The sequence below is a fragment of the Cydia splendana genome, chromosome 6 (assembly GCF_910591565.1).
Source record: "Cydia splendana chromosome 6, ilCydSple1.2, whole genome shotgun sequence".
Lineage (NCBI taxonomy): Eukaryota > Metazoa > Arthropoda > Insecta > Lepidoptera > Tortricidae > Cydia > Cydia splendana.
This window is the reverse complement of record NC_085965.1, coordinates 10,587,621-10,611,372: the sequence shown is the minus strand read 5'-3', so window position 1 is coordinate 10,611,372 and position 23,752 is coordinate 10,587,621. Positions and strand designations below refer to the sequence as shown.

The 23,752-nt window shown below is 38.7% G+C and overlaps 2 protein-coding genes across 2 annotated transcripts in view; one reads left to right on the top strand and one right to left on the bottom strand.

Annotated features, from left to right (window-relative positions):
* LOC134791406 (zinc carboxypeptidase A 1-like) overlaps nucleotides 1-8,687 on the top strand; it is a 50,462-nt gene extending 41,775 nt beyond the window's left edge. Inside the window, exons 5-8 of the mRNA XM_063762427.1 lie at nucleotides 6,373-6,530; nucleotides 7,396-7,515; nucleotides 8,051-8,189; nucleotides 8,535-8,687. Coding sequence (XP_063618497.1) covers nucleotides 6,373-6,530; nucleotides 7,396-7,515; nucleotides 8,051-8,189; nucleotides 8,535-8,644 — 527 coding nt within the window. The 3' untranslated portion in view covers nucleotides 8,645-8,687. The remainder of the gene's footprint in view (nucleotides 1-6,372; nucleotides 6,531-7,395; nucleotides 7,516-8,050; nucleotides 8,190-8,534) is intronic.
* Nucleotides 8,688-9,128: 441 nt separating this feature from the next.
* Nucleotides 9,129-23,095, bottom strand: LOC134791383 (uncharacterized). The gene is made up of 12 exons (XM_063762394.1): nucleotides 22,638-23,095; nucleotides 22,355-22,565; nucleotides 21,866-21,989; nucleotides 20,202-20,308; nucleotides 18,313-18,510; nucleotides 16,365-16,571; nucleotides 15,051-15,514; nucleotides 14,346-14,643; nucleotides 12,220-12,459; nucleotides 11,106-11,296; nucleotides 9,829-9,958; nucleotides 9,129-9,530 (listed from the first exon to the last, which is right to left on the bottom strand). Exons 1-12 carry the CDS (start codon nucleotides 22,841-22,843, stop codon nucleotides 9,228-9,230), a joined length of 2,679 nt encoding a protein of 892 aa, XP_063618464.1. The 5' UTR covers nucleotides 22,844-23,095; the 3' UTR covers nucleotides 9,129-9,227.
* Between the last annotated feature and the right edge of the window lie 657 nt (nucleotides 23,096-23,752).

The window sequence follows — 23,752 nt, the reverse complement described above, 5'->3', positions numbered from 1 at the left end:
GGTCACAATTCCAGTCGCAGAGTCGTCGCCGTGTCGACACAGTTACCAGAAATGGGGAAGGGTCGACACATGACACAAAGTGACATAAAGTGTGGTCGCCGTGTGCACACATTGTTTCGGGTTTGCGACTACTTTATGCCAAAATCATTCGTTCATTCGTTCATTTTGTTCCTGTCAAATGGAAACTGTCAGATGGAAAAATACTTAAATAAAAATAAGTGACATTAATACGCCATCTCTTAAACGGATTACAAGACGTAATTATATATTGTTTGCATTTATATTACAATATGACTTAAATTATTATGGGGAATTAAACTGCTCGAGTGATTTGATAAACTAAGTGTAATATAATCAACGCGCCACCACATTGTTGTAGTTTAGCCGGAAATGAAATTGTTTACTTCTCAGTGCCTGTGTTCATAACTATATTATTTGAAGCATTTTTAGTACTTCGATGCGTATACTATACTTAAATAACAGAAATAACGCTTTACATACTACCAAACTTGTTAATTATGATGTATAAATATGGTTTAAGGCTGAGAAATATTGCAGTCACAAAGTAGTTGCAATGTTTCGACTTTGTGTCGACTCTGTGTTGACACATGACACGCGCTGTCAAAAGTAATAACAAAGTTACTCGATTTGCAAAATGGCTCCTTGTGTTGATTTGTTTTCAGATATTCTCAAAGTGTAAAAATGCCGTGGTCAGAGATGGGCATTAATCGATTAACTGTTTATTCGACTAATTAATGGAATAAAAAAAGTTAATTCTCAAATTTTAATCGCGATTAGTTTAGTCGACCTAACATAGATTGAAATTGAATTAATCTGAATATTAATCGAATAAATTATCGATTAAATCTCGATTGAAAGTTGACAGGGGGCCATTTTTGTACGTAAAAATAATAGAAATGTCTTGCATGCAGATGGTAGCAAAACACTTTGTCATAAAAGTCGAGATGGGTGTCGATATATAGGTTTTAGGGAGTGCCGATTTCGAAAATAATGATCATTTTGGAATCCGAAATGGCGGCCATGCACTGTGTCATAAAAGTCGTCATGGATGTCGTTTTATACGTTTTAGGGGGCCCCAATTTTGAAAATGATGACCATTTTGGAATCCAAAATGGCGGCCATGCACTATGTCATAAAAGTCGTCATGGGTGTCGTTTTATAGGTTTTGGGGGGCGCAGATTTAGAAAATGATAACCATTTTGGATTCCAAAATGGCGGCCATGCACTATGTCATAAAAGTCGTCATGGGTGTCGTTTTATAGGTTTTAGAGGGCGCAGATTTCGAAAATGATGACCATTTTGGATTCCAAGATGGCGGCCATGCACTATGTCATAAAAGTCGTCATGTATGTCGTTTTATAGGTTTTAGGGGGCCCCGCTTTCGAAAATGATGACCATTTTGGAATCCAAAATGGCGGCCATGCACTATGTCATAAAAGTCGTCATGGGTGTCGTTTTATAGGTTTTGGGGGGCGCAGATTTAGAAAATGATAACCATTTTGGATTCCAAAATGGCGGCCATGCACTATGTCATAAAAGTCGTCATGGGTGTCGTTTTATAGGTTTTGGGGGGCGCAGATTTAGAAAATGATAACCATTTTGGATTCCAAAATGGCGGCCATGCACTATGTCATAAAAGTCGTCATGGGTGTCGTTTTATAGGTTTTAGAGGACGCAGATTTCGAAAATGATGACCATTTTGGATTCCAAGATGGCGGCCATGCACTATGTCATAAAAGTCGTCATGTATGTCGTTTTATAGGTTTTAGGGGGCCCCGCTTTCGAAAATGATGACTATTTTGGATTCCAAGATGGCGGCCATGCACTATGTCATAAAAGTCGTCATGAATGTCGTTTTATAGGTTTCTGGGGGCGCAGATTTCGAAAATGATGACTATTTTGGATTCCACTTTAATGACAAAATACGTAGCCGCCATCTTGGATTATAAAATGATCATCGTTTTCGAATTCTGCACTCCCTAAAACCTATAAATCGACATCCGTGACGACGCAAGTTATCTTTATTTTCAGATCTAACAAATTGCTACAGAATACAAAGGACAAAAAAGAAGCGAGGAGGTAATGAAACAAGCAAAAATACAGATGATTCCTCGACGCAATTGGGTGATTCTTAAATTGTGTCCAGATTTTTTTTGTCATAAAAGTTTATATTTTTCACATATTACTCTCACAAGTTCCGTGACATTTCGACCTTGTAATTTTTTAAGTAAATGTTTTTGTTTATCTATGAGGATCTCACTAGAATAGTATAATCAAGGTATGTTTATATTTGATGAATGAAATAGTAACGCAAAAAAAATTATATTTGTGTCTTATATTCCTGCCGAAGACTTTTATTTTACCTTTTCCTTCTACACAAGTTTGGCCAAGTAATAAGAATTTAGGGCTCTCAATTTTATTTTGACTTCTACAACAGAAAAGCTACGAGGCCATGTTTGGTATCGTTTTCGTATAAATTCGCAGTACCAAATTTAGTTAAGGTATCACATTGACACCATTCCGAAGTAAAAACATATAAACTTATTAAAATACTTTCTTTTAAACTCCTCTTCACGCTTAAACTGCTGAACAGTTTTAATTTAAATTTGGTACACATATATTTTGAGTCCCGAGACAGGATATAATAAGTTACCTCAAAAATAATCCTTTAAAGGTGTGACATGAGGTATAGGGGGGAATTCAGAATTGACTTCTTGAAGAATACTGTTTAAGTTTAGGTTTGAAGTCATGTTTTTTCATCATTTTTAACTAAATCAAAGATGTAGACCATCCCAAATTTCATATAAATCGGTTCAGCGGTTATTGATTTCCCGTACAAATTTCCACGCCACTTTTCACACCTTCAAAAGATGATTTTGGTTATAAGATCTATCCTATGTCCTGTTCCGGGACGCAAACTATTTCTATACCAAATTTCAACGAAATCGGTTCAGCGGTTAAGCGTCAAGAAGAGTTTCAAAAAAACCGGCCAAGTGCGAGTCGGACTCGCGTATTAAGGGTTCCTTACATTAAGTCCGACTCGCGCTTGACTGCACATTTCTAATAGGTTTTCCTGTCATCTATATGTAAAGAACTATTTTGTGTATTCAGACGGACATACATACAGACGCACGAGTGATCCTATAAGGGTTCCGTTTTTTCCTTTTGAGGTACGGAACCCTAAAAAGATTTATTTTTATTTTGTGGAATGGTGTCAATGTGATATCTTAAATGGATTCAGCACCCCAGATTTATACGAAAACGATACCAAACACGGCCTAGCACCTTCACTGATATAGATATATCAAGATAAAATTGAGAGCCCTAAATAAACTTTCAAGAGCGGATATCTCAAAAACTATTCAACATATCGAAAAAATTGACTGAATAAACTTGTAACAAATTAAATAAACTTTCATTTTGTGAGCCATGAGCCAAGTGGCCATGTCGCTGAGATGCATAGTTTCCGAGATATAATCGAAAAACGGGAAAATGGGACCTTCAAAGCCCCCTCTCTCCCCCCCCGCTCAAGGGCTACGGCCGGGGACTTTTGATATGTTCACCTCCTAACTTGTCAAACCGAGTTACGGAGTCAAAAATTGTGTTCCGAGCATTTCCCTCTACAAGTTTTGGAGCATTCGTTGCCTGACCTAAGTAGCTTATTGAATTTCTTTAAAAACTTTTCTGTAAAAGGTTGACGGGTGTTGGGTGTTTATATGGTTTCGGTCGATTATTATCATTTGCATTGCCCATGATGACTTACTAGAATTACGAGCACACGAGACACTAATAGTAGTTTGACAAACCTTGGTTTTCAAGAGGTATTTTATATTGACATTTGCTGTCACAAATTTGCTGTCAGATTTAGTCGCAAACCGCACGCAAAGTGCACACAAATGTGTCGACACCTTGTTACGGAAAAGTGTAGACACGGCGACGACACTTTGTTTCGAAACAATTCTAGACACATTGTGTGGACTCTGTTACGACACATCTGACATTTAGTTACCACTTTGTGATTCTGCGACTGGAATGGTTATATGGGAAGCCACTTACTTCCGAACAAATGACCTTAGGAAGAAATGCTATTTAAGGGCTCTTAATGCGATTAAATTATGGATTGCCTTTTAAGCAATAGCAAGCAAAATCTGTGCCCCTGACGGCGTTAAAAATAAGGCCAAAATAGAAAAAAAATAGCACTCATCTTCTGAAAATAAAGAAAAGCTGGAATCGACTGACTTAAATGATTAAGATGAAGAAATCTTGATATTACAAAGGAATCATCTGTGATTATTTTAACTCTACCCTAGGGATCGTTTTATACATACCTATGTATAAAATGATCCTTTACTAAACCTTTAGAAAACATAACATAATTGTTTAAATATATAAAAAACACGAGAAATAAGAATGCTGTTACTTAATTAAGTAAATGGACTATTCATAACGACCTAAATCTTGTGTTTTTGTCTTCAACTGTGAACACAGTAAAGTTTCTCCCTTAAGGGGATCATTATACCCACATCTCCCCTACATGTACCTACCTACCTCTGTGTGTAGTACATGCATTGGTTAACGGCTCCACTTTAACAGTCCAAATACATTATAAGTACTTATAGCTCGTAAGTAAGCTTGTCTCAAGGTATCGCTTTCCTTCTCAGTTGTAATTAGAGCGAATTAGAACGACAAGTGGATAACTTTTAAGTTATTTTATCAGAAATTTAATTGGCGTCAAATTGGGTCTCATCTGGCGTTCACACGTACAGAATTTAATTACCAATTTTAGATTCATGGTGACAGTCGAGCAATCTAAAATTTAAAATTGCCCGCAAACGCACATAGGTAGGTACTAGAGTCGAAAATTGGCACAGACCCCCTGATTTATATGATATCATTAGTACGTCCACACCACACAAAACTGACAATTTAATAGAGGTCGCTCACGGTCACCTAAGTATTTTGCTACTTGTACTGTAAAATCACATTTCTAAGATATATGTGCCTACGTTATTATTATATGTAGGCATGCAATCAAGTCTCGAAAGTATTTAGGTACAATAGCGACAGTCGTCTAAACAGTTTATTTAGGTACATTGTAATTATTTTATCGTAAAAAACTTCGGACCCTAAATATCATTAACTATATTCAATCTTATCATTTTAAAAATCATTTTTGAATTGATTAGATAGTCATCCTAATCTTCACTGATCGTCTGAATCACGCATAGCGTCAACTTTCGTATTTCGTGTTATCGGATAACAAAAGGAACAGTATAGGCACACCTCGGACACTGGCGATCAAATGTATGAAACAAACGCGTTCCTACGCACACAGTCTAAGGCTCTAAGCTCGTGTAGGTGATCGCGTACATGCTTGTGTGAGTGAGATAAGACGTGCTAGGGTTCCCGCCATTTTGTTGTCAAGTTCGATGAACTCAATTACTCAAAACTCATTGCGCGAATTAGGAAGAAATAACAATCATATTATGCTGTAAGGTGGGTATCTAAGCTCGATTTATACGATAGTTTCCTATTTTGAATTTAACGAAGTTGAAAAGAAATTGTAAGGAAATTAAAGCCACCAAAATATTACGTAAGTTGAAAACATTAGATATTGTGTTGTTTTCAGTGTGTAGGTTTTGTAAATATTTGTTTAATATTTGAATATTTTACGTGGCCTCCGCTCTGTGCACCGCGTCGTCGCGTCCTTGCCAGCCGGTAACTGTGAGGTAACCGAGAGCGGGTGGGCGGCACTTTCAACGGGAGGCAGGGAGTGTCCATACTGTACATTAGAACTCTTTATTATACTCGTACAGTGGTATAGGTATGACTATTCCAAATAAGTGTTCCTCTTTCTTCGGCATCCTTCTTGCCCGACCTCACCTCATACAGCGCATAATTGTCATGGTTAAATTTAACCTTTTAACCGCCGTAGTCTTATATATAAGACATACAAAATCGGGCTCATTTCACCGCGGTCTGATAAATAAGACTAAACTTCGTGTAACTTCGCACCGTCGGCGCCACGAGCACGCTCGATGAAAAATTATATGGTGGTTAACAGGTGCAGATGTCGCAGATGTCGGCGGACGTAAAATTCCTGTGTAATGTTTTGACAGTAGTCACATTAAACCAATAGATATGTAGGATAGGTTCGTTAGGTCGCTTCAGATGCACAACTCTCCAGAAATAGGACGGGGCTGCGTCGACTCAGGGAACGAGACGATGATTTTCACATTTCACGATATGCCTAGAAATTTCATGATCCGGCGGATATTACGATCGGCCGCCGACATAGATATAGCTTCTTGCAAATGTTTTAATAGTATATTTACATTTTTAAACATTCAGATGATGTCAGCAAACCTCCCGATCGTTGCTCGCAATGGTTTCCAGGCGTTCGGCCATTCTCTACAAACGAAGCACAAGCTATACGGAAATATGTAGATAAACTTGGTGAAACCATTCAGCTTGCTGTACATTTACACGCAAGTTTTGCCCCGAAGAAGGTACATATTTCGAGGAAAAGAAATATTTTATTTATATTGTGAGGGGGGGAGATGGAGGAGCCTCACGGGGATGATGGGAATGAAAAGGCAGGATCCAGAGCGATGAGGGGTATTTATTATTTAAATAAAAAGGCACCTGTAACAATACAGGTTACGTGTTAACAGATAGGTATGTATAAAAACACTTTCGTAATTCAGAAGGTTACAAATCAAATAACTTACAATATGTGCCTTGGTGATGATGTAGATATATATCTGGAAGGTGTGCAGGGCCACAAAACGAGCACTATACTGAACTGCACGCACTTATGAATTATTACGTTTACTAATAAAAATCACACTTAAACGGTCGTGTTTAGAAACTTGGGAAGTACAGTCTGTTAGATTAAATGATGTTTATCGATCAGAGTATGTGATCGAACTGAAAATAAAAATCATTGAATGGAATTTGGAATAGGATTTGAATTTCAAAAGGGAATTTAGAATTTGTATGGTGCCAGAAATAGTATGAAGGTCGATAGTGTAACGCTTCGTTACACGCACCCTTACATATATTTCAAGGAATTTTGACACCCATGCTTATGCTTATTGGCCAACCCGGATCCTATTCCTACACGCGGTTTTCAAAGGTTTTAACATTCCCGGGAATCCTGTGATCTGAGTTCCAAAGAACGGGGAAATTCTATTTAGATACAAAAATGGTGTCTGTTGATGAACAAGATGTGGATGGACAAAAATCTTAAAAGCCCTCAAAAGCTACAGCTACTTGATAATTTTATCCGCTTTTAGAGTATAGCTAGAAGAAGCAGAAGTATCTTCAGGTACTTAGATATTCAAAATGAACACAATTCCTTTTCATTTCTAGGAGTTCATGGTATATCCATGGCGGTATTCGCCACGGATGCCAAGCAACCATTACACTTTGCAAGATATCGGAGAATATGCAGCCAGGTTATCGCGTCAGCCCGATGGAAGAGTATATGAGGTCGTATATTGGGATAATGTCTTAATTTCAATCGTTAATTGTTCTGTGTATTTTAATGCCTGTTTTCTCGATGGCCCCACGTTGGGCGCCATATTATAAAGCTGTATCAAAGGATGCAATATGGATGCAATTTAATGCCGAAATTGTAGATTGTACAACAAAGCCGTAAACAACCCATTTTCTCTGAGGCAAGTCGTGGATAAATGGGTATTTTTATGATTCAATATATAAAAATCTGATCTACGTTCAATTGCAAGGAAAACAAAAATAAAATTATAAGGTTTATTTATCGTAGGTAAAAGCCTGACAAGATCAAAAGCAGCTTATAGCATAAGTCATATATAGTCAAATAAAATGTCAGTGCCGGTCATGTCAACGACTAACTTCAAAACATTGTTTATTGGAAACTGCGTAGCGAGTGGTAACGATTGGGTTGGGGGTTGTGGACTCTATTGCTAAGTTCATTCCTATTCTATAATGCTCTTACTCAGATGCGACGAAATATTTCTAACCAACTTTGCGATGTTGTAACCAGGTGCACCAAAGTAGCAACGACGGACGCGTGGCGGGCTCAGTGATAGACTACCTGTGTGGCGTGGTGGGGACCGATCTAGTGTACCTACTCAAGCCTTATCACAAGAAGTTTCCAGACTATGACGTTACAAATCACCTCAGTAAGTTTGTGTTCAGTTTTCTCTATGGCCCCACGTTGGGCGCCATATAATTCACAATTCAAAATATGTCGGCGGCTGATCGTTAAATCCGCCATATCGTGAAATTCCTAGGCATATCGCAAGAAACTGAAAAGTTTCATTTCAATAAAGCACTCTTTCTACGGCAATAGGTATTGCTTATCTGCGTATTACAAGCGCTAAAGGGGCCTACAGATTACCAGTTCGCCGGACGATATCAGCCTGTCAGTTGTTCGGAGCTGTCAAATTTTGCGTTTAACTGACAGGTTGATATCGTCCGGCGAACTGGTAACCAGTAATTGCTACCTATCATTGCTGTTTCCACAGAAGCCTACGTGGACAAGTCGACGTCGGCAATCCTGAGCCTGGTCCGCGGCTGGCGCAGGAGCACCAAACTAAACACGCTCACCTTCTTCGGCGTCGATGTCGAGTTCTAGACTAAAATCCTGTTATTATAATAAATCATACTTTCGTTTCTTTGTATGTTCTTATTTTTCGTGTTTGTGATAATCAATTTGAATCTGTAGATAAGTAGTTATTGTTCCCCGCTATGTAATCGGTCATTGGTCATTGATCGAGCGGAGCGAAGGTCGTCTATTCAGCTTAAACAAAACAGAGCATGCATTTCTCAACCTATTTTGTGAGAAGGTTATATATGGATTTTTTTCTAAGTATTCAGTTTTTGGACATTAAAAAAAATGGCGGAGCCTTGGGGGTTTACGAGGTCTACAGCTCAAGATACACTGGTATAATAGTACGATATATTAGTTGTCAGGTTGTCACTATTGTTAAGTGTATGAAGAGAAATTTAATAACTCATTAGCGCATGAAATATTCTAAGTTCCCACAGAAGTTAATAATTTTTGAGTAACAAGAACAATCAGGGAAAATAAATATTGACCATATAAAAAAATTACAACATTTTATCGTAACATTTTTATTCAGCTCTTTCAGTCACTATAAATAAACAACATAGATACAAATCGTTAAATGTACAATATATACAAAATAAATCTAATATCAACTAGTTAATTTCTGCGGCGATGCAATATTGTTTCTTAACATCGATACGTCAATGTCCCAGTGTTTAGACAATTTACTAAGTGAGTCGAGTAATGACAGTTCCTTTTGGTCATTTCCCAGGTCAGTCGTGTGGAGTAGGCTTAGTTCTAAAGACACTCTGTGAAGGTATTGTAGTCTTTTCAAGAGTGCGTCTTTTAGTTCTCGGTTTTCTGTCCTACGCCAATATTTTAGGTTTCTGCCGATAACTGTTGTGATGTGTTCTCTTATATCTCTCAGGCAAGTCTTCTTTTCTTTCGTGGACTAAAAAAAAATTCATTGCTTAAGATAAGATACATAGGTAGGTTCCTATTCATAATTTAGATGTTACGGAGAGCCACGGGTCAATTTACAATAATGAAAAAGGACTAGAGGGATAAAATTAGTCTCATTTAAACTGCCGTGAGTCATACTAACTAAAACTAACTTTGGCGCAACGTTAACTGCGGCGCGAGTGACAAAAATACGCGAGTTAAACCGTTAAATTAGTTTATGGATAGAATTAGGATGAAATTGAACATGTTACAATTTTATTCGACAGTGATGTTAAAATGTTTAGTACCTGGTGTCTTGCGCAGAGTGCAAGCCGCACGCGCATGCGCTGCGGTGCACGCAACCCGCGCAGGGCCAGTGCCAACAGTCCGCTACCAGACACGCGCGCCGTCGGCGGGTACCTCATCTCACCCTCCTCGCTGTAGGGAAACAGTCCACTGTTATAGACACACACATTGCGACACGAACAATTAACGCCTATAAGCAGGTGCTACTCTATTACGCGTTGTAAGGTCTGCCAACTAGTGGCTTAGGGTGGTATTCCACCTATCCAATTTCTTTGTCCAATGTGTATTGCGTCTCACATTTTGCTTGAGAGAGTGAGACGCACTGACATATGAAATATATTCCAATTAATCCAGCTTTGATGATTCATTTGAAGACAAGTCAAATTTCCCGAAAGTGCAATCAAATTTGAATCTTAAATCCGAATGCTAAAGTTGAAATTCTAGTGGCGCGTATGTGGTCGATAAATCGTACTATGCCTGGAAAAGGGTTAAATTTAAAAGTTGAACATGTCATAATACTTCGCGCGAATAAACAGCGAGCTCCTGTGCTGCCTCTGCCTCATACAGTTCATACACACTGCCTCCGGAAACCAAACTGTCAATCGGGCTCATATTACTTTCTCTTTCACTTTTGCAAATGCAAATGAAGTTTTGGAAATCCGGATATCAATTTTGTTTGTGAATACAATGCGACAGATGGACAGGGTTTTCGAGTACTATATATACTCTGTATCTTTAGGTACTTAAATAAAAGTAAACAAATAATTTGTACATTTTCGGGTAGTTAAGTTATAATATTCATTGATTAACCAACCAAATACAAATCCACCTGGATCTGTTACTGAACGACCTGACTTTAACCTACATTATTTGATCATGTAATGTTTTCATCTACCCTCAACTAACTTAAGAAGCCATTTGAGGGTAGATTTTGTTTACTTTTTTTAATACCTAAAGATACAGACTTATAGAAGATGGAACGATTACAGATTTTCAGGGGGATTATATTTTCAAGATGGCGGTCACGCATAGTGGAAGGAGGTAGAGTTAGACCAAGAAAAGTCTGCAACGATTTTCGTAGCACATGCAGTGCAAGTGTTATTTTAAACGTCAAAGTTCTATGAAATTATGACGTAATAATCGACATAATATGCTATCAAAATCGCTGCAGACTTTTCTTGGTTTAACTACAGGCAGAGGTACCTTTGTATTATTAAAATATGCCTCAGTTAATAAGATAGGAGGTAGTGTTTATGTGGCTCATTAATCTCATTATTACCTGTGCGGGGAGAACACGAAGATGGAGGGGTAGGTGACGGCGGTGTAGTGCCAGGCCAGGTCGTGGCGCAGCGCGTCGAGCCGCGCCGGCCGCGCCGGCACGCCGCACGCCGCCAGCAGCCGCGCCGCCTCCAGCGCCGCGCGCGTCGTCGACGCGCTGCACAGCCCGCCGCATACCGCCACTATCGTTAACTGTAACATTATAATAATAATAAATATTATAGGACATTCATACACAGATTGACTAAGTCCCACAGTAAGCTCAAGAAGGTGTTGTGGGTACTCAGACAGCGATATATATGAATACTTAAATACATAGGAAAACAACCATGACTCAGGAACAAATATCTGTGTCAATGATCAATAAATGCCCTTACTGGGATTCGAACCCAGGACCATCGGCTTCACAGGCAGGACAGGGCTACCCACTAGGCCAGACCGGTCGTCTAAACATTACATTATGACCTGTAGCAGGCGTGGCTCACTCCGCGATTTCGTCGCGTCGCAACAAGTAGCTACAAGTACATCCGTCCCACACCAATTTTGATGGCTAGCCATAAGCCGCGCGTGGCGCTGGCGCCACCTAGCGGTCATAGCTGTCCTAATCGTAACAGACGCGTTTTGTTAGAGAGTGAATCTTCTGTACCTAGTACTATTATTTATTCTGTGCCTGTAGTCAACACATATAGAGGAACTAGCGACCGCCTCGGCTTCGGACGGGTTAGCAAATTATACAACTAAACCTTCCTCAAGGATCACTATTCATAGGCGAAAACCACATGAAAATCCGTTCAGTAGTTTTAACGCGAACATACAAACAGACAGACGCGGTGGGGGACTTTGTTTTATAAGGTGTAGTGATACGAGTATAACAGATTATTGCACTTTTTAATAAGGTTGATAATAGGTACTTCGCGGAAAACTCGCGAAAACACTAGCACTATCGAGATATTATATGAGTAGCATGTTATTGATATTTCTCGTTAGTCAATAATCACAGCACAGATAGGTTGTTTTCCTTTGACTCGTCACAGTAAACTACCAAATATTATTATGGACCTTTAAAGCAATAAAATCTCTTAGGGATTTGATAGCTGAGCGAGGCATAAACTTACCATGTCCGGTTTCCTCACAAGCCGCCTAAAACTATGCGTTGTAAGGTCCACCACATGTATAGTTTGCTCATCTATGCCCATCTGTTCCACTTCTCCATCCGACCCGAAATAGTGGGTGCGCTCCGCATCGTCCACCAATGTACGGAGGGAACGCTTCAAGTTCTTGTAGGTGAAGTTGTGGATGAAATCTCTTAGGGATTTGGCTGAGTATTCTTCTGACAACAGGTACTGACTTTCGTGCTGCAAAATAATATTGTTTTTTTTTAGCATATGTCCCGTAATGGAAGCAAAAATATTGCTAGAAATTTAAAGCAATAAAAAATATGAAGTGTATTCAACAAGTTTCTGTCAAAAAATAATTTTATGTACCTACTAGATTTTATAGCAACTACTTTTTCTTCTTCAATTGCCAATTATTTATCAAAAGGGTTCTAACGACCTCAAACTCTATGAGTGTTTATATGGCTACAGAGGTTGGCTTCAACTGGCGTCAGAGTCCACCCTCGGACCAACTTGCAAACAAATATGAATATATATTATTACTTAAAAACTGATCCGTTTTCAATGCTCTTAAATGTAGGGGTCTCGCAGCCATAAGTGCCGTAAGCCTTAGGTAAATCTATTTCGTAAAACCATTGTAAGTTTATTTTGGTTTGAATTGCAAACTTTATAATTTTGCATTATGTGGTGGCGAACCATACACGGTAGGTATACGGTTGAATATCGTACCGTTATCACAGAATAAATAATAGTACTAGGTACAGAATACTCACTCTCTAACAAAACGCTTCTGTTACGATCAGGACAGATATGGCCGCTAGGTGGCGACAGCGCCACGCGCGGCTTATGGCTAGCCACCAAAATTGGTGTGGAACGGATGTACTTTTAGCTACCTGTAGCAAAGCGACGAAATTGCGGAGTGAGCCAAGCCTGCCGTTATCAACATTACTATACATTTTTATCAATGTTTTTCACTATTTATTAAAAATAAAACAAAAGCGCGGAATGACCTTAGTGCGCCAATATAAGGAAAAACTATAAACATATGTCGATAACAAGCGTAATAAAATGAAGCTATGCGCAGGATTGTTAAGCAATATCACGACTCCAATTGTTCAGACTATGAGTCAATCAGATACAATTGTTTATACTGCATGCCTGAACAAAAGCAATTATTAATGTACCTGTATGAATAGGATGGGATAGTAGGATATATATATAAATACAGTAGAATCCGCTTATAATGACATCAAAGGGAAATGACAAATACGTCATACTAAGCGGATGTCATAATAAAGCGTAGTTGATTAACTTCTTATTTTTGTTATTTTTTTCAAATTAATCTGAAATTCCTTTGTGAGAGATGAGTTTTATTAAGCTTGTACCAATTATCAACTTGTCATTGAGCATCAAAAATTAAAACAACTTACATGCCACGTTGCCACGTACGCACCAAACGTTCTCGCAGGGAAAGACGCGGGGACGGTCACGAAAACCAGCGAATGTGTCAGTATAACCGGACATAATTAAATGAAAACAGGATTTATAGGTCATAGTAAGCGGTTTGTCACTATAAGCGAAGTCATCTTATCCGACTTTGTCACAAAGAATTTTATATGAAAACCAAACTTCGCACAGTAATTACGTCATAGTAAGCAGTTGGTCAGTATAAGCGGAGTCATAATAAACGGATTCCACTGTATATATATATATATTATATCTAGGATAGACTAGATACTACTTCGAATATATATAATCAATTAATTTAGAATTAGGTTTCATTTAGAATAAAATAGGGAACTGAACGCTTATAAAAAAGTAATTGCTGAGTAACGCATTATAATAAACGTAAATCGGCTTTAAATAGAACCTAGCTTATACTGATTTAAACATCCCATCACATACCATCGGATGTCGTGAGTGTTGTGTGTAGGCAAAGTGACAACCCTAGCGTACAAGATCAAGTGTGGGTAATTTGCAAAATCCCCCGCAGCAAGATGTTGATACAATTCCTCGCCAGTCTGCTTGTGATCACGAAAGTAACGTCACGTTCGAAACGTCAGGCCAAAAATAAACGAAAGTTTTACGCGATTAAGTCCCGTGTTAGTTTTAAAATTGGAACCTACCTTGCTGTCTAATATGACAACCGCCGTTTTATCCTTCTTGCTAGTTATGTCTATTCCAAGGAACTCCGCAAAGTGATGATTCCTCACGCTGTCAACCGCTAACATGTTCAGACTAGAGTTCTGAGCACACGCGAGACCGTGTATGTGCGAAACATTGGTGGTCACGCGCTGTGGGTACACCGGTGGCCCCCACGTGTTGGCGAATCTCATGAGTTTGCAGAAATGTTGCACGTTATCTTGGATGAGGTTTTCGGGGGAAAGCGGGTCGTCTTCGAACGGTAACATTGTGGTTCTCAATCTGTAATTATTTTATACATATATTTCAAGTGTGATGTTATTAAAACATTATCTTCATAGCCAAATATCAGAAGACGATAAAATGCTGGTATTGCCATAAATATTCAATTAGAAATCGACCTTACTGATAACCTTTTGTCTGGAAACTTCACATGTTTAGATTTAAGGGCCACCCCACACTAGCGACTTTTGAGCGTCGGTGGGCAACTAGTCGTCTCTGCGCAGTTACGTCAACGTTGCGTCTAGCGGCAGCCAGACGCCGACGCTCGGGAGACGCTAGTGTGGGGTGGCCCTAAGCGATATGCTTTTAAAAGTATCTATGTGCTTTTATGTAACACATAACTTTTGAGTTTAAAAATCGTTATAAAATTAATTAGTTACACGAAAGTGTGGTGTCTAGAAACTTACTCTTCCTCTTCCAATAAGGGTTCATTTTCATGCTTCTCGTTTTCCGTAAACTGGCACTGCTCATAACTATCATAGAAGCTCTTCTCCGCCGGCATCACAGGCGCCGAACATTCCTCCACCAAGCCTAGCGTAGACATAAGGTAAGACTTCTCACCACTGCCCACTACTTTAGATATATCAAAACCTCCTTTAAACAAGTAACTGAACATTCCTCCTCTCTGGTTTTTCTGTTGTTGGGTATTGTTGTTCCAAGGATACTTATTGTTGTGAGATACTACTTCTTTTCTGTATAAGGGATTAGTTTTCCTTATAGGTTGCTTGAATTTGAAGTTTTCGCAGTATTTGAGGAAGTCCTTTTGTTGGTACATGAGGCGTTGGACTTGTTGAAGTTTTACGAGCTCGGAGGTCCAGTTTAGAGTCTCGTTGTGTTTGCAGTTATAATATTCCATCGCTACTTCCCTTAGCTAAAACATACAGTTTTTATATTAGGTCACACACTTGTTCCTTTTGAGTTATAACTTGTGTTTTCATTAACGGTTGGGTAAAAGATATCGAGAGTATTGTGGATCTCTCGAGCGGTAATAGTACATTACAAATCGCACGTGTATCTTACAACGTTTTACACTACCTATGGCATGCATATGGCCCTTTAAATTGAACATAGGCACGTATAGTGCTAATTACTGCACTAGGGCGGTAAAGTAGCACCATATGTACTGTAAATATAGCTTAGTTGAGGAACGTCTGTACCTAAGGCTTTGGCTAAGGTACACATGTTACATTTTCAGCTGGAACTATGTTAAATCGAGACAAATTATTTTCTACCTTGATATAGGTACCTTTATATGCTTAAGTTATTTTTAGGGTTCCGTACCTCAAAAGGAAAAAACGGAACCCTTATAGGATCACTCGTGCGTCTGTCTGTCTGTCCGTCTGTCACAGCCTATTTTCTCGGAAACTACTGGACCAATTAAGTTGAAATTTGGTACACATATGTAAATTAGTGACCCAAAGATGGAATGTTTTTTTATAATTTTAAAATACATAGGTTCGAAGTTATTTAAGAAAATAGCCACAAAATGACCCCCCCCCCCCCCCTTTATCTCAGAAACTATTGGGTCTAAATATTTTTTTACCTATAGATGACAGGAAAACCGATTAGAAATGTGTAGTCAAGCGTGAGTCGGACTTATGTACGGAACCCTAGAAACGCGAGTCTGACTCGCACTTGGCCGGTTTGTTCATGCAGAAGGTACTGCTGATATAAACCAAAAATATTGATTAATTTCTAATTGCGTAAAAACATGTTCTTACCAATGAATAAGATGGCAGTTGTTCATATAACGGGTTAAGTGGAGTAAAGAGTATGAGCAGCGGGCTGCCGTCCACGTATCTCTCGAAGGTGAAGGCTTTTCTCCACATAGGCACGATTCTCCCCACGGGCTGCGAGAAATTCTCTAAAACCCAGTTGATTAGGGAAGATTCGTTCCAGGTGTTTTCACTCTCGTCCAGTACATATTCCTGTTTTCAAAAACGTATAGACAATAATAGTACATTGTGCAACATGGGGCGTAAGTTGAATATTGCAAACGAGAGTAAGTTAAATCGCGACGGCTTGCCGGAGCGATTTATAGACTCGAGTTTGCAATATTATTACGCCCCGAGTTACACACAATGTTTTTCATCACACTTGCGATACAAAAATTAAGTATAAAGACAAAAAACTGTTAATTATGGCACTAGAAACTTCATAACTCCCTAGGGAGAACGCTTTTTCTATAACTCCCGCTAAACCTGCGTGCAATTCCACATTTACTGAGCGAGTGTGATGAAAAAATACTAACATTTGTTTAGAGGGGAGCTAGCTAACCTAATAGGCGGGTCCACACAGAAAGAGATACCTCGCGAGGAAATTGCCGCGCGAAACAGCTCGGCTGGTGGAAACGTGGCTCGCCCGAGGCAATGCGTGTGTTCGAGTCGTGTTCGAGTGTTCGAGGCACGTCTACACAGACCGAGCTGCTTCGCGCGGCAATTTCCTCGCGAGGTATCTCTTTCTGTGTGGACCCGCCTAATGACTAAACAAAGTTGCGTTTTGAAATAAAGTTTATCGTAGGTTTTAACAGGGACACTGAATTGTCCATGGGTGGCCCTTAAGTCTTTGAAATAAGGTTCACGAATTGCCACTAAACAGAGTGGACGACCTAATGGTGTCATTAATGCGAGATCTCATTAGAGGATCTGATTTTTATAGCTTTAATTGAAGTATTAAAACGCGATTTAGTAAACTTCGTTAACTTCATTTACTCAAATACCTAAACCATCGTAAGGAAAACAATACAATTATCCTGCACATAAGCGTGTTTGGGTGGAAAACGAAAGTTATTAATATTGTAGGTATGTACCTATTGCTGATTTATTTATTAAGGTATTTACTCGTTATTGCACAAAAGAAAAACCCTAACAGTAAAAGGCGGACTTAATGCCATAAGGACTGATCATATCTAGACACTAAAATAGATTAATAACTTTACTGAATTTGGATTGGTTTAAAAAATACTGTAGGTAATTTTTGAGGTTTCCGTACCCAAAGGGTAAAAACGGGACCCTATCACTAAGACTCCTATGTCTGTTTGTCACCAGGCTGTATCTCAGGAACCGTAATAGCTTAGCTAGACAGTTTTCACAGATGATGTATTTCTGTTGCCGCTATAACAACAAATAGTCTTCTCTTCTTCCTCGCGTTATCCCGGCATTTCGCCACGGCTCATGAGAGCCTGGGGTCCGCTTGACAACTAATCCCATGATTTGACGTAGGCACTAGTTTTTACGAAAGCGACTGCCATCAGACCTTCCAACCCAGAGGGGAAACTAGGCCTTATTGGGATTAGTCCGGTTTCCTCACGATGTTTTCCTTCACCGAAAAGCGACTGGTAAATATCAAATGATATTTCGTACATAAGTTCCGAAAAACTCATTGGTACGAGCCGGGGTTCGAACCCGCGACCTCCGGATTGCAAGTCGCACGCTCTTACCGCTAGGCCACCAGCGCTTTTCATAACAACAAATAGTCAAATACTAAAAAGTACGGAAGCCTCGGTGGGTGAGTCCAACTCGCACTTGTCTGGTTGTTTTACTATGACATTTTTTCATAGTGACTCAATGCTAAATGCGTGTTTGAATGCGATAATGCTGCGATGTGGTATGTCTAAACAAAATCGAGGCTAAACTAAACAACTCCAAATATTATATGTCAATGCCATACCTTTGTATCATTCCATAACATCAGCCTAGCACTTGGCACACTGTTAACTCCGAGATCAACCGCCAAATCCTCAGATGTCACAACCCCAAAGCAGACTTCGCCGATAAAGTCAAACTCTCGTATTTTGACAGCGGCGTGGTACCAAGTGTTGTAGTGGCGCGAGGTATCGGTTATTGGCGTATATCCTACAGCTACAGCCTGTAAACATTTGGAAAAAGCATTTTTTATCATATGGGGTGTCACCGCATTTACGGGCACCCTGATGTAGATGCTGCATAATTGCATATTTCATCTATTTATAAAATAAACAGGACAATGTCAGAGGGCTACCGCAAACCACTTCGTTTTTCGTTCGTGCGTCTATTTGTCATTATTTTTTGTTTATCATTTGAATATTTGAGGGCTATAGGTACAGATGTAGAAAGGCAAAAAACGAAATTTCGATTTTAGGAGTTCGTAGTAGGCCCTCTAATTGCGTTGCCTATACCAAAATGAAAAATAGAGTTTTCGTAAATTTCTCATTACGAAAACTGTCATTTAAATTTGAATTTTAAATTTCAATTATTTTGTCAAAAGTTTATCTCTTATCATCTCAACTCAACCATATGTATCAGTATGTATTAGACATGTGCGCCGCGCCGCCGCGCCGCCGCCGCCGACGATTTTTCCACGCCGCCGCCGCCGATAAATTTGACCGGCGTATAATCGGCGTGGGAAATTTTGATACCTATCATGTCTTATTCCATGTTGCGTAGTGAGTAGATAGTGTCAGAGGTATAATTTAAAGATCCCTATGCTTTTTCGCTTATTATTTACCGGTGAACCAAATTAGCATCATTTTTATCGTTGCGGTGTTAGCTGTGATAACGATTTAGCGTTAATTTATACAAGATCTAGTTTCTGGATCTCAGGTTATTATTTGATATTTTTTCGCACATCTTTTTTGTAGGACGCATTTTGTTTTACATCAATAGTCTCTTGATTGTCAATTTAATCAGTGAACTAAAGTCAAGAAAATAGCAGGTTCATTTCCTAGGACATAAACATGCTATTTTCTTCTTAGAATCTCCAGCAAGCTGCCACCACGATTATAAATGCGTATGTATTTTTTATGATTTCTCGTATAATGCTGGTGACACGCATAAGGGTCATCATATGATAGATATGATTTATTTATTTATCACATAATATACAATTTCATTTAAAATTACACACGATCAATTTTTAGTCATTTTATATATATTATATTAAGTAAAAGAAGCTCGTGATTATCAGCTTCTTTTACTTAACAATATATATTTCAATCAAAATTATAAAAATCTACCTTCTTTTTGTACTAATATGGCTCACTATGGCTATTAAATTGTGGTGGTACTTAGTGAGTTTTGCTTGTCACCTGACGATGTAGATTTAAGACTTAACTTATAAAGTTTTTTTTTGTGTTTTATTTGTATTCCACTTACAAAGTAAGTAAAAATACTGCCTAAAATGTGGCGTTTTAAAGTATCATTTTTATTTTAATATTTAAACATAACGTTGGTAATAAATAGTTGCCAAGTGTCATGATGGGGTATAATTTTCGGCAATAATTTAGAAAACATACATAATATGTTTTGGATAGCCTAGTAAATACTCAGAAGGCTTTAATCTAGAGCTTGTACAGCCACGTTCTCATGCAGTATCAAAAATTATGCCACGCCGATTTCACGCCGATCACGCCGCCGCCGCCGATCAAAAAATCATCGGACGCCGCCGCCGATGATTTTGCCATCGGCGCACATCTCTAGTATGTATCAGTATCAGTTTATCATACAGTATGAGTATGAGTATGACACATCAATTTTTTTCAATACTCTTGCAATTTATAATCTGAAAGAATGATCACTTACATCACAGATAGACAACAGTTGAACAAGGTCCTCAGTTGTTGAGATCCTCTCTAAAGGTTTCATTACTAATTCCAGGAACCTAACCATACTATGAGCATCTCTTGGACCTGAAACAATAATGTTCATACTAAACTGCAAAACGTAATTCAAGACCAAAAAAAGTGAGACAATGTTGCCACTGCAATAATTTGTTTGTAAAATAGTAAATTCCTTTTGATAAATAATCACGCTTAGATAATTTATTTATTAGTAATTTTACTGCTACGATTTTAAAAAAGTACTTTTATTTACTTATTTTTACATAAATACAAGACGCGCTAGTAAAAAGTGGCAACATTGCTTAGTTTTTTTTGGTCTTGAATTACGTTTTGCAGGCTACTGTATTTCATTAGCCGGGTCCACACAGAGGGAGTATACGCGCGAAGCAATTTCCTCGCGCACAAAACGGCCAGTGTAGATGTGCCTCGGCCGAGGCAGCGCGCGCGAGGCACGTCTACACCGGCCGTTTTATGCGTGAGGAACTTGCCTCGCGCGTATTCTCGCTCTGTGTGGGTCCGGCTATTTTACAGGATGCTCATTGGACATATATTTTATAATTAGTCAACTTAAAATAATGGGTAAGTTACGAGTATATGCAATGTTAAACCGCGTCGCCATATTGCGCGACAAGCTATCGAACATTGGCGCGCGCGGCAGCCGCGCGCAATGGATACCGGGCCGCCGCGCGCGCCAACTCGATCATTGGCGCGCTCGAACGCGCCGCGCGACGAACCAATTCACTGTCGGTGTTTCGACGCGCGGCAAAGGAATGTTCGCGCGCAGTTGGGACGGGTGTGTATATATTTCAGTTGGCTCGCGCGGCAGCATACATGGATAATGAAAAGTGTCGTACTTTAATTAAATTATATGGCACTAAACAGTTTCTATTGAACAGTAAATGTAGTGATTATCGCAACAGCTCATTTTTCTATTTGGCTATACTTCGTTCCGAATAATAATTTTTTGTGATATAATGTGGTCGATCGTCGGATCGCCTGCCGCGCGCGGCCGCCGCGCATAAGTTCTAGATGGTGTCGAAATTGGCTCGCGCGCCAAAATGCAGGTGTGCCGCGGTCGAACATTGCTCGCGCGGCCGCCGCGCGATATCGAGACGCGCCTTAATGCTGTCTTTCCTTCCAATAAAACAGCCAGTGATTTACAAACATTGAAGATATTGTTTTTAGGCTAGCCTGCATAATAGCTTTATATAAACACCATTGTGTTTTATTTAGTTTACTTACAGATGAAATCAAATTGAATGGCTTATAAAATTTCTTAATAATGTAGACTTACTATGGCAACCTTACATCAAAGTTTGTCAACCCATTGTCAACCTACGGACCTTAAGGTATACTCAAAACATTTGGGGCAATATCTATGAAAAGGGACCGTATTGTCGATGGTGCTTACGCCGCACAGCGGTGCGTGGCATTGTATTTATATCGGAGCATCGTTAATAATGGCGTAAGCGCCATTGACAATAAGGTTCATAGAAAACGTCACATTTGACTCTCAATTTTTAACTTAAAGGAGCAGGAGAGACGTCTTTTATTTATCATTGTATGTTAAACATTATTAGAGTAGTTAAGACATTTTTTTTATAAAAACATAAACATACAACATACCTTTATAAAGAACACCTCTCGAAGTACTAGTGTAAGCAATCAAAATTGGCCATGAAGGAATTTTGTTGTGCTGCATCCTACATTCACTCCCCGGATTCCAACAGTTGATGGCTGAGAAGTGCACCTGTAAATTATATTTGATTAATTATAATAATATTGAACCAGCTAAACTATATGTATAAGTACATGAATTTAAAAAAATACATATCTTCCTAAGGAATGAAACAACATTAGGAAAAATAACAGTGTAGTCACCTGCAATAATATGTAACACAATGAAGGCCACAAAAATATCTGTCACAGTCTTATTTGTAGAAGAGTGTGGCACATATTTTTGCGGCCTTCGAAGAGTAACATATTATTGCCGGTGACTGTACACAACTAAGCCCAATTTTGATCAAATAAAGTGAGCATGTAAAATTATGTCACCAAATTACAGTTCATAAGACCTTAAAAAGAAATGATTTTGACATATAAATGAATACTTACGCGATCACTTAATACCATTGCAGCCTCTTCAAATTGCCCTCTAACATACTGAGACTCCGCATCCCAAGGAGCATAGTACATGACAAAGGACAAGTCAACATGGTTAATGGTGGCATGGGCATTAGTTAGCTGCCCTTTATGCCAATCTGTTACTAGTGAATCTGAACTGAAGAACTTTGTAGCTTTGGGATGCTTAGAAATCTTAGAAGGCCTGTAAATACGAAAATATTACAACATCTAATTAATAAAAATAAAATATTTATAAACAAAGAATAACACTTACGAATTATGAAGAGCACCATATGTCGTTAACGCTAAAGCGGCGAAAAATACCATTTCTTTAATCAACATTGTCACTGATTCTTTATTATTATGCCGTTTGGACCCTTCAGAACTATCTGGTCTTTGGGCATGTTTGGATGGACTAGATGTGTTACTCTGCGGTGCTACTTGGACAATGTTTTCTTCAGTGTCTACCGTCGGAAACATTTACACGTCATTCAAAAACAAATAAGTAAGAACCTAAACTTGAAAAGCAGTATATTTGCATTGCAATTGCTCCTTGTTAAAAGGTAACCGTTCAAAGCAAAAGGAGATACGATTGAACTGGGAAATCATAATAAACATTCACAGATTCCGTTGATCATATACTTGTTCATATATTGTTTTCCAACCTAATTTATTTCATTATAAAAAGAGAACAATTTCATATTATTTTGATAACAGGTCAAGTCAGCCAATCATTTGACATTGACAAATACACGTCAACCTCTTAGGTTACGGTCGGATCTACGTTAATATTTAACATAGTTCCATAATATTATTATTGGTAAATAAATTGGTAAAACTAATTAAAATCTTTATCATTAACACTAAACCAATTTGAGTTGACACTTTATCAATAAATTAAATTGCTAGAGTTAGACCGTAAAAAGTCTGCAGCGATTTTGATAGCCCACGCAGTGCAAGTGTCATTTTAAACGTCAAACTTCTATGAACTTATGACGTATAAATAACACTTACACTGCGTGGGCTATCAAATCCGCTGCAGACTTTTATTGGTGCGACTATAGTACAAAGAATATAATACTCACTAGGAGAAGAACGATAACTCCATACAAAAAAATGTCCCTTTCAAAAGTTCGTTTATACTACTAGCGCTCTGGTAGGATACCATTGTAATTAGAATTGACAACCCGTTTAGCCTAGCGGGTATTGGCAGTAATCCAGTTCAGGAAGCTAATGGTCCTGGGTTCGAATCCCAGAGAGAGAATTTCTTTTTGTATTTTTTTCTTTTTTGTTGGGGTCAGGTTTTTAAGAGCCCATCAACGTGCACACTAGCGCCACTGCTGAATACATTGAACTAGTTTTTATGTTATTGGATTCGTCAATCTACCC

Coding starts and splice junctions, on each gene's coding strand:
- LOC134791383 (XM_063762394.1), bottom strand. CDS start 22,843: ATGTTTCCGACGGTAGACACTGAAGAAAACATTGTCCAAGTAGCACCG. Junction 22,566..22,637: donor TATGGTGCTCTTCATAATTC/GTAAGTGTTATT, acceptor TCGTATTTACAG/GCCTTCTAAGATTTCTAAGC. Junction 12,460..14,345: donor TTGTCATATTAGACAGCAAG/GTAGGTTCCAAT, acceptor ATTATTTTGCAG/CACGAAAGTCAGTACCTGTT.